Raw genomic sequence first — 11,311 nt, 5'->3', positions numbered from 1 at the left:
TACGTAAATAAAACAACACTTTAATGCATGATTTGTATCATTTTACTATTGTCTGTATTAAAGACTCATTACAGAGGTAGAGATTCTGATTTCTCTGGACCCAAATGAGACTGTCCTTTATATAGACGTGTTCTTATTATTATGGTCTCCGTAAGGAGAGGGTCGACTGTACACCAAAGACAGTATCGGCAGAATATCGATGATTGTGCTTTGTCATAAATTTAGTTTTGTATTCAACGATCTTAGGTCCTTTAAGTTTTGAAATGCATTTTATAAAAAGACGCCCCTACTACAAGGGTTGATAGCAATTGTTTAAAACAAAACCTATACGAGTTTAAAAATCAAAATATTAATATATAATGCACCATTACAAAAATAATGTTAAAGGTTTTGAAGCTGTTTTTTAACAGCTGCTCTAGCAAAATTCCTATAAGCTCTACAGTGTAAAAGAAAGGCTGATCTGAGACTGTTACCACTCAAATGTTATACGCAGTGAATAAAATATTTCCTCACTTGGGAAAACTAACTTTACATGCGTTTAAAGCATTCCTAACCGGACTTGAAAGCTTGACAACAATATGTTCTCAATTTTGTCCGTTTTGCGACCCATTTCAATTCCCGCTATCCATAATCATCCTTACTTCCAAGTAAATTCTTGTTACAGTTTTGAATGGTTGACAATAATGTTCTACAAAGCAAACAGTTCGCGACAGTACTCTTTTACAATTCGTGTGAACACGCCCAGCATTTGTCTCACGTCAGCTTGTAAATCATGATTTGTTGTTGTCAATCAAACGTCTTGTCATCACAATGACACCAGCCACGCCCACTGCAACAGCCACAGTTCCGCAGCCGATCGCTACCACCATGTCGATTACATCAGAAGACCGCTTTGATCGTTTTGTGTTTCCAGTCTACAAAACATTGTCAAAAACATCTTAAGTCTTGAAGTGTCTAAAACACTATTGACAATGTACACAGCTTTCTATAGTTTCTAACCATACTGTATAGTAGAGTCACATTTTGATTTTTGATACCTTTTGCCAATTTCTGAGAATTTGGTTGTAAATGAAGGAAATATCCCAAGTTAAAGAATGCGTTCATTCTCTTCACAAGGCTTGACAATATGCTAAGGTTTTGAGTATAAATACAATGCTGATACTAAACTGCTTGGAATTGTGAGAAAAGGTCGACACTGTGCTATGCCAAGTCATAAAGAATGCCCAGCGTGAACACAGCTGTTTCTTCACCTTCTGTGACTTGAGCGTGTTGCAGTTGCAAGGAATTCGACGCACACGAGCATCTTGCAATCACATTTATATTCTATCAATTCGCCTACCAACGAATATGTTGCCACTGAATTAAATTGGCCAGGATGGCTAGACTTGCTTTAATAAAGGACTGTAACTTTGTTTAAACCTAAATTTATTAGCCTCGACATAAGGTGGCCCCAAGGACGATTGCGGTTTCTGTCTTCATCTCACCGTCTTGCCGTAGTGACTACACAGTAAAAAGCTCCAACTCACCCCAAAAGCAGTCACTGTGGTCATGTCATCTTCTCCTTTGTCAACAATAAAAGGGTCTGTGGTTTCTGTTCCAGAAGCCTTCTCCTGAAGGTTTTCCTCCATAGCAGGTTCCCCTTTTCCTTCTCCTGTGTGATGAAAGATCAAAGATTTTTTATCACCGAGCTTAAAATCTACCATCTACCATGCTTTATTATTTACTACAAATTTGATGATTTCGACATTGCTGATCCTAGCAGTATGCAGGACGCGTGTCACTTATCAACCTAGTAAATGGCCTAGCTCACAGCGAGTCTTACGTAGCTCAGTTGGTTAGAGCGCCCAACCGGTATCTGGGAGGCCATGGGTTCGATTCCCGTCGGGGACCAGTCAGATTTTTTCTTTGTCCGACGCTCGTGTCATGTAGAATAATTTCTTCACCATCATGCAAATATGTTTATGTCTTCATGATGATAACCGAATCAAACAAACGAGAGGCTAATCAAACAAGGTGTCGGCGATAGAAGTGATTAAGCATCATTTGGAGTGCTAACCGACGAGCTTTAACACCAGCAAAGAAGTTATACTACAAGGGCAAATATTTAACCGGAATCCAGAAGTTTCGGAGAAGACAATTCTAGTTGAACCAGTCGACTGACTGGGCTATGAGGCTAGACAGAAATAAATGAAAATAACGCTGCGTAGGCATAACCATTTCATAATATAAATGCACAAGTACGGTAATTGAGAACTGCCAACTAAATAGGTAGGCGTTAGCTATTTAGTTAAAACAGAAGCATATCTGGTTAAAACGCAAGAAGGGCGTTGGTGAGAAAATAATACTACACGAGGAATAAAAATTCTTCTTGGTACTTTTCTCAAAAGTATATCTTTCTTTGGGAGAAACGTCACTCTTTACATTAACGTTAATTTATATTTTTATAACTTTTGGCAAAATGAGAAAACAAATCATAAAATAGTGCTATGCAGAAAATGAGCGGGCATACCTTTTGTCTCCTTTGCGTTTGATTTAGACACCACAGAAAGCATCGTGTCAAACTTGGAATTATCGGACTGCTTGATGGCACACGAGTCTGAATTAAAACACTTGACTAGATAACAGTTTTTATTCACCATGAAGGCAACGTCACATCTCTTAGACCCACAACAGTGTCCTAGACATTCGTCCATCTTGTGAATTCCTGCCATTTTGTAATATTTTCCAGCCTTGGCGCCTTTGCTGAGTGTGACATTGTAGTTTACTGCACTTTTCTTACAAGGTGTCTTGTCAGACGAGATCAGTTCGAGATTTGCGGCTAATAGAGGAGCAGAATAATCATGTTAGCTATTCTTTTAAACACAAGTAGAATCGCGGAGGTCAACGGGGTTCGAATCCCGTTAAAGCCCTGATTTTTCTCTCGGGCTTCTTTATTCCAATTGCTTAAATTGGAAATACACTGCGATGATTTACTTTACTTGATATTTACTTACCTTAGTTTCATATTTGTGTTTTGTTAAATATTTTAATTTAAGAATTTTTTAATTAGTTTTGAGCATTTAATAATTTTTTACATGTATGATTTGCGCATTATAAATATTAAATTATTATTATTAATATCTTCATTAATCACTTTCACAAGTAGAAATTGATGTAAAATTGAGAAAAAAGAAGCAATAATGTAACTTGACAGACTGGAATAACTGCGAAAAACTAGACTGAGAAGGCCTGAATGATAGCAAACGTGTATGCACATAAACTCACAACGTATAATATCAGTTGTCAATTGAGTTTGGGAAGGGTGATGTATACTTTTAGTTAAATCAAATGAGCTAAGCTATAGCAAACGGAGTACTGTTGTTATCGGGCTAGCAGTTGCTTACAAAATTACTTTTTATCTTACCTGTGATACTAAATAGTGAAAGTAAAAATAAACAAGCCAGATTTAAACCAGTCTCCATGTCTTCGTTGTCCCCACCGTCTATTCAGATAAAAGAGAAGCCAAAAGGAAAGCGTCAGAACCCTTTTTATCACTCATATAACTACAACAGAATGAATATTTTTTCTAATGTACTTCAATAATAACCATGCAGCCATGTTCTGCTCTAAGACTGTCCTACAGTCCCTCTTTCTCTCCCTTCCCCTGCATGCCCGGTAGGTGGAAGGTCTCGCCACAGTCCCACCCACACATACACACTCTGCAGGTAGAAGTCGAGTGCGCACCAAGTTTTGCAAACGCAGGGAATAATGTTGTGCAGCGTATTCTGTGCGATGATTATTAACCCTGTAACTTATATAACTTACAGAACGTTAGGTGATGTCTTCTAATATGTACGAACTGAAGGTAACCCCAGAAGACAAGCCTTACCGAGTTTCGGTGACCAAAATCTCAACTCATCATTTGGCATACATTCACAAAAGTCGCGATCTGTATTTGGGCGTAAAACTGGAAACATGGTATACCGTTTACTAAATCATTTACACTATCATTTCAAGCAATTTTTATTTCGGTTGTCCTAACCTCTATCTAAACAAGACAGCCCAGATCAAACAGGTTTTTCGGCCGTTTATCCAAGGTTGCGATGCTTTAACCAACTTAGCCTTTTTTGAAATAAACTGACCTTCTCATAAGAGGTGTGCACCAGATGAAGCGAAATTCATGTAAGCGTAATTAATCTCAATTCTTATTTTACGCTCCCTTAAACTGGCCAATTAAGATGATTGTGTTATTACGTTTTGTATTGGATGTTTGTAATCAATTTTCCGGAACATAAGCACATGTTATTCCATTTTACAGATTTCGCGAGGCTTTTAAATAGTTGTTAAAAATTAAAATGACTCAAAGCTCCCTGAGTTTAAAATTGTTTTTTAAAAACGCAGTAAAACTGTTTACAAACTGAAAAAAAAAACATGTAGCTGTACAACGAACCGTGAATAAGGCACCAGAATAACAACTCAACTGAACTTGACAATGTCAAAATTATATTCGTAGTTTACATTGCTGTGTATTTTTGATCTTTATTCTCTTTAACCATTTCGGTTTTTTCCTCCAAAGAGAAGCTAAATGGAAACTTATGATAGGTACTCTCTTGTCTAACAAAAAATCAAAGTGTTGATCTCAGCCGACTGGCAAACTCTTACACGACTTGTGCGCGCGATCACGGACCATACTGTTGTTGACAATATTTTTGAGGTTTTAAGTTAACGTTTTGCATGATCTAACAAGCGTTGCTTTACAATCAATAACAATGAACTAAATCATGAAAATCTCTATTTACTTACCGAGAAAATCCGCGATTTTTGAAGAGTTTTCAGTCAAAGATGAAGTCACTCACCTCCCTAGAGACCATTACTAATAAATTGAACCTAGAGCGTGCGCAGTACGGAGGGCAGAATAGTACCTGCCAGTGACGACTGGTATGTTATGACAGTAACAATGTCTATAGAATGAATTGCAACAGTAAATGTGTCATTAATATCACCTTGTAAATCGCACAAAAATCTCCTGTAAACAGACATGCTTGGCGTTTAGAAGTAGTCTCTTGCGTGTAGCTGGCTTCATCCGGGCGATCAGTTACCCTACTCGGTTGAAATGCTCTATATCAGACTTCACGCTGAGCCCGAGAGGTTTTCGCAGTGATGTTGCTAAACTGATGTGACGTATCTTTGAGGTGACAAGGGCTTGCCACAACATAGTGTTAACATTATTTCGCTCGGACAACAGCCTTCGGAAACTCTTCGGATGCGTCAACGATGATCTAGCGAAATCGACATTCGTTGAATTTCCGAGCCCCGATTGTCAAGTCCAAAGCCCATTCCTCTTTGCTATCCACTCATGGATTATATTAGATCGTGCGCGTTGCACAAATTGAAAACCTTCGTCTGTCCAGTTGGCTTTGCAAACCGGCATTAAGTTGCTGATACCCTTCTCGAAGACTTCCCGCAAGTTTGGACAGTAATTGCCAAGTGACGAATCCTTATGACACCATGATAACATGGGTATGCAGATATGAATGCTGTCATTCAAGAAGTGTTTAGCAACAAACTGTTGTTAGAAAAACAAAAAGGTTGTTATTAAAACTAGCAACATACAAGGTTTTTGATTGTTCGTCTAATATCTCATAGAAGCTTACAATGTTGTTGGCCCATCGGAGTGAGGTGCGGCGTACTGTTTTTTTTTTAATGAAATGATTACAATTTCCAAATAAGACTTCATTCTAATAACATCAATAGAGATAGCGGAATTGAAATTCCTGAAGCATGGATACCTACGATCAGAAAGCATAACAGCCGTTCAACTACACCAGTACAAAGCGGACCTATGAGGGAACATCATCTGTTAGTCGGAACAATAATGAGGATCGAAATGCACCAATCACAGCGAACCAACGTGCATAAATAGCGACGCGTAAACAATCGACCTCATCGCCTGATGAAGACTAGCAGTATTGCAGTCGAAACGTCGCGATCAACATCTCAAAGCGATTCTATCGTGAGACAAACGAATAAACGTTCATTACCTAATTTCCATGGGCTATTTCTCGCGATGTAACTCTTAACCAGTCAGGGTTGCCTCGAGATTCTTCGCTGTAAATGTTGAACAGGCTATGTCTGCAGCTACTGTACTATCAGAAGTCAAATTACCTTTGTAACTTAAGTTCCGTCAGCGACAAGGCGTTCGGTAGGTCTTGATAGAAACAGAACGACATATTTTTTTAACAACATGTAATACCTGGATTGTCCTCTTAAACAGAGTTACATTACAAAATAAGGTGCCTTATCTCAAACAAGACTTCAGCGGAACCCACCACCTAAGCTTCCTTAACGTGTCCCCCCTCCCCCCACTCGCCACCCAAGCACAAAGTGCAAATCAGAAACAAATATTTTCTTTCAAAATTTATTTGTTCGTTCACCTATCATACTGTTTCGCATAACTACAGCTATTCTACCAGGGAGTAATTTATCTAATTGAATCTTTTTGTAGATTCGTGCGTCACATGACAATGTTCTGCAGTTCTTTTCAGTTCGATCTGCAACGTCTTGCTTTCTCATACTCTCCATTAATTATGAACGAAATCGACACACAATTATAACACTTACACAATCAATTCACTTTCAACGAATACGCAGGTGGAAACCACATACTCTTATTATTAAAAATATAACACAAACAGCGGTGATAAACATTATGAAAATCGCATTTTTATAAACTTGACGTTTCGTATGCTAAGCTACATACATTTTCAAAAGTAAGACCGTTAAAATTTTGGCAACTATTTATATATTGTTATTAAAGGGGTCTGGAACCTAGACTGAGACAATTGATCTTCAGCAGTAACTTAATATTTACATTTAGGTTAATAAAGTAACAACCTCTCACTGCCGACATTGGCATTTAAAGAAGGTTGTAGTTCATGAATGTATAAGGTCTCTTTAATCTTGCAGTGGAGGTCAGTTTTGCCTGACGCAAGGATTTCAAAATGATCCCATTTGATGTTATGGCCTGTGGTTTTTATGTGATCAGCAATAGCTGATGGATGGTCACATTTAGTGAGGGCCTTAAAGCACGAAACGTCAAGTTTATAAAAATGCGATTTTTCATAATGTTTATCACCGCTGTTTGTGTTATATTTTTATTATATTACGATGGCCTAAAACCAAGACTCTTATTATTATTATTATTATTATTATTATTATTATTATTATTATTATTATTATTATTATAATTATTATTATTATTCTTTAAACCAACACCGTATATGGATGTATTAATAATAGGATGAGATAATCCATGTTAAGAAATATATATTCGGTAACATCAAAAGTTCATAATCCTGAACTTCTGGTAACATTTACACACAGCTATTTCAACAAAGGTTGTTAAATGAAAGCTTTTTAAAGCCTTTACGACCAGCCCGAAAGGTGGAAAGGGGTAGCTAAACACTAATGAGATTAACCAAATAAGGAGTCCGTTTTGTTTTAAACACGCTACCTTCAGCCAAACTTTTAGCAGAATTTTCTAACATCCCAATTTCCCGAGAAAATGAAAAAAAAAACTTCAAAAACAAAAGATTTCTTGAGGGCAGAACTTGGCGATTTATTTTCCACCAATATGCAAAATTAATCTTATGAATACCGAGATTATCACTCACTCGGTGCCGTCGAGGCGTAAGCAATTCCCGACAACATTTCCTGAAATAGCTCTGTATTAAATAATCCAGAACATCTATGCAACCTTGACTGATCATATTTGTAAAATGCTTCCTTTCTCAGTAATTCTGAAAATGTCTTATCACTCTTCCGTGGGAATCATTTTGAACTAAATATTATAAATAGTAAATATGTACATACAAGATATTATACGACTGGAACATTTTATGCTAGTTTCTCTTATTCAATTATAGGCCCATTTCGATATATTAAAATTCTAGCTTGTCTTCAAGGCTCCGGGGAATAAAGAAAAATATATCTCATCGACGGGTCGAGGGTGGAATGAATAATTTCTTTGTTTTATTCCCCAAAGCCTCGGAGCCAAGTTGAAACTTTCATATCCCAATTATCGAAAATTATGTTATCTTCGCTTCAATTACCCATTGAAATAGTACATTTACGAAATAACCGAAACGCTTAGCCAAAGTGGAAAAATCAAAGCGGGCCTTAGGTAACGTATACATTTTATGTTTGTTTAACTCTCGGTATCACCGTGAAAATATGATGAATCTTGTAAAGTTTCCAGCAAATTCAATGTTGAAATCATTGTTTCGTTCTTCCTCTTAATTGACCAATCACAGCAAGTTTTCAGACGAAGAATCACGTGCACCCGCATTCTTTTTGGCGCGAAGATAGCGCACCACATAAACAACTGTTGCCAAGCAAATCCAGCCGCCGGCCACTGCACAACCCACGCCTACAGCTAAAACGGATCGGTAGCGGCCTCGCTCGGCTCTCCTGTTATGACGGGCGTGTGCTTCACGGCTGCGGTGGTGTCGAGGGATCTCCGACTGTAAAGTTAAAAAGTAATGATGTCAAACGCTGCGATATTGTAAGAAATTGTTGATGTGCAAAACTACATTCAAATTGAGAAAATGTTAAAATAAACAAGGATGAATACAAATGTCGAAGATTAAAACGGATTTTTTAAAGACATACTTGAAAAAAAAAATTGGGCATTTTTTTCAAGGTGCACCGCTAATTAAAGTCTCACCTCTGAAGTTTCACCCAAACATCGGTTCTTACCCGTATTATAATGGGGCCTATTATGATAACCTTTTCAGTGTAATATAAGCTTATGTAAGAATTTAATTGTATGTGCCGTTTTTACCCTCTGAGACTCTCTCTCCTCTTCGACCTCTTCACCATCGGAGTCCACGAGGTCCTTTTCTTGAGCGTTCGTTTTGCCTAATGAAAGAACAACGTTATAATGACAACAATCTTCGTGAACTGGTCCCTACGACACAAAGTGTAGGCTTTGAAAAGGGCCCGAAAGATTATCAAGAATTAAATAACAATACAAGAGAATTACAACTACGTTCTGTCATGCTAAAAATCACGGAAGTGTTACTTGCTTACCGTTGCCATACTGTACCGCAAGGAGCAAGAGAAGAATGACGAGAACTGAGCCCCAAATCGACGAGTGCATTATGGGACTGCACAGCCTACATCGCTGTTAAGGAGCAAAATAAACATATCGTATAAGGTTTTAAGTGTGTAGTATCGCCGCATAGTTTTACTAGTCGTTTCGTATTTTTAGCTGATGGTAGAGGTGAGTAACAATACAAGTGTCTAGAAAGAATTTATAGTCCGACGTTTTTCTTTTCTAAAAATCAGAACTTTGAACTTTGCTTGGGTTCCACGCGGTCAAGATAACTAGAAGGAATATAACTATTAAACCTGTTTAACCGACAGTTCGGCTTTCATGACAAATAACTTACGTTTTGCGCTATATTTGTACTTTACTGAGTGGAGGTGGCAAATAAATAGACTTGTGAATTTCTCATCTTTTGCAAAATCGTCTTTATGAGAATAGAGTTCGCTTTCGACCTATATAGAGTCTAAGGATTAACGTGATCACGTATACAACGAAAAACAAACCAAATTGTCCAAAACGGGTAGATTGCCAACGGTGCAATTAAGTAAATTTCACTGCAGTATACATAAACCGTCACATCGGCTTGTACTTCAAGTTGTTACTGGTTTGAATACTAGTTGGTAAGATTAATGGACCCTGTCTGTCAGGCTGACGTTTCTTGTTTCGATTGCTGTGACGTACGTCCAACGAAATAGTAGGTAGAACGTCAGATTCAGTTTCAGTTCCAGGAACGTCACAATGTCGATTCAATTCGAAATACCTTATTTAACAAGTGTTTTTTTTACTTGCTACTAGAATTCGAAGCATAACGGTGTTTTTATAATAAAGCTAATCCTCATAAAGAAATAAATTAAAATTATAGCAATAAGTATTTTCTGAGCACGACTGCAGAACGGAGCAGTGATATAGAGAAAAAAAGAACATTAAGAACAACATCTTATTAACCGAATAGACTTCCATATCCGAAGACTGAAAAGCAGGGTGAAGTTTAACTGCTACTTACAGCACAAACATGCAGCCAAAACTAACGACCAAATCTAAGAAAGTATATCTTTAAATTTAAACGTAGAATCAAATGATATATCATATGTCGAGAAGCGAATTGGAATTCCAAATCGGAAATCGAAGAAAGCTGCAAGTAGAAACCATAACGTTGATAAGGATCGTTAAAATGAAGACTATTGTCTTGACATTGATGTCCTGACTCGTGAGTTCGCGCACGTGCGTTACAAACCATCAACAATCAATTGCAACCTGTGAGGAGAATTTTCGATATTACGGTCACATACATTTACTTGTCATCGAAATATCCACAGAAAAACGCAGCCAACTATCTCAAAAAGCCTTTCACGGTTCAACCTGTACCGCGTTGGGCGGTACACTGATCATTTTAGTTGTCTTCCGTTAAATAAGATCAGACTAAAGGCAGTTTAATGAATGTGTTATTTAAATAGTTCGCAGAGTACCATTAAAAGACTAACACACACTTCATTCATATAATACAAATTTAACTAAGACGTTACGAAGTTAGAGAAGCAATTTAACAAATTGCTCCTCCTTATATTGTTAGAGTTGAAAGCTTTTTCGGGAACAAAGGTTTTTGACGTTAAAGTCAACAATCATGTTACTTACACTTTGCCGTTTATTTGCCTGCTTTTTCAATCGCCTTCCAGCACAAATCCTCCTGTTTTGCTTTCGTAATGTACAAACTGCTTAAACACTGTTAGCCAACCAATGTATATCTCTTTCTATGTTCTTTTTGCATCGATTTCTCAGAGAGCGCGCAATTCTTTTGTTTGATCGAACGTAAATTGTTTTGTTTCAACCCTGTGTGATGTTTTTACGTTACGTGCTCTTTCAAAGAATGTTTATTGGGAAACCTGCAATAAACAACGTAGAAAATGCCTCTCTAGCATCAACATTTTCTTGAGTCACCCGCGCAGCTAACGAAATTTTTCAAAACAATTGCGTCGGAAAAAAACGACTATTTTTAGACATGCGCTTTGTAAATAACATTCGATTCTACGTAACAATCTTTGTCTGAGCACAACTTCAAGAATGCATAGCAAGCGGGAAACTTTCTTGAGCAAATACTCGCACTGATTGTTGGTTTGGAGTACTAGCCCATCAATGGGCCAATTATCTGAACGAAGAGGAATCGAGTGCAAATTTTTTCAGAAACGAAAGCCTGGACCATTGAGACCAGGGACTTTGTATCAAAGG

The 11,311-nt window shown here is 37.5% G+C and overlaps 2 protein-coding genes across 3 annotated transcripts; both read right to left on the bottom strand.

Annotated features, from left to right (window-relative positions):
- LOC144644216 (uncharacterized) lies at positions 1-5,198 on the bottom strand. 2 transcript variants are annotated; one of them, XM_078503650.1, is made up of 5 exons: positions 4,983-5,198; positions 3,404-3,481; positions 2,510-2,818; positions 1,527-1,651; positions 1-914 (listed from the first exon to the last, which is right to left on the bottom strand). In XM_078503650.1, the coding sequence occupies exons 1-5, from the start codon at positions 5,017-5,019 to the stop codon at positions 771-773; spliced, it is 693 nt and encodes a 230-aa protein (XP_078359776.1). In that variant the 5' UTR covers positions 5,020-5,198; the 3' UTR covers positions 1-770. The 2 variants fall into 2 exon arrangements, with proteins under 2 accessions (XP_078359776.1, XP_078359777.1); XM_078503651.1 differs by lacking the exon at positions 4,983-5,198 and adding an exon at positions 4,783-4,848.
- Positions 5,199-6,383: 1,185 nt separating this feature from the next.
- On the bottom strand, positions 6,384-10,934 carry LOC144644215 (uncharacterized). The gene is made up of 4 exons (XM_078503649.1): positions 10,721-10,934; positions 9,070-9,163; positions 8,822-8,898; positions 6,384-8,501 (listed from the first exon to the last, which is right to left on the bottom strand). Exons 2-4 carry the CDS (start codon positions 9,137-9,139, stop codon positions 8,286-8,288), a joined length of 363 nt encoding a protein of 120 aa, XP_078359775.1. The 5' UTR covers positions 9,140-9,163; positions 10,721-10,934; the 3' UTR covers positions 6,384-8,285.
- Positions 10,935-11,311: the final 377 nt, after the last annotated feature.

The sequence above is a fragment of the Oculina patagonica genome, chromosome 2 (assembly GCF_052425735.1).
Source record: "Oculina patagonica isolate OP01 chromosome 2, crgOcupat, whole genome shotgun sequence".
Taxonomy (NCBI): Eukaryota; Metazoa; Cnidaria; class Anthozoa; order Scleractinia; family Oculinidae; genus Oculina; species Oculina patagonica.
The sequence above is the reverse complement of the archived record's forward strand: the minus strand, read 5'-3'. Positions and strand labels throughout refer to the sequence as shown.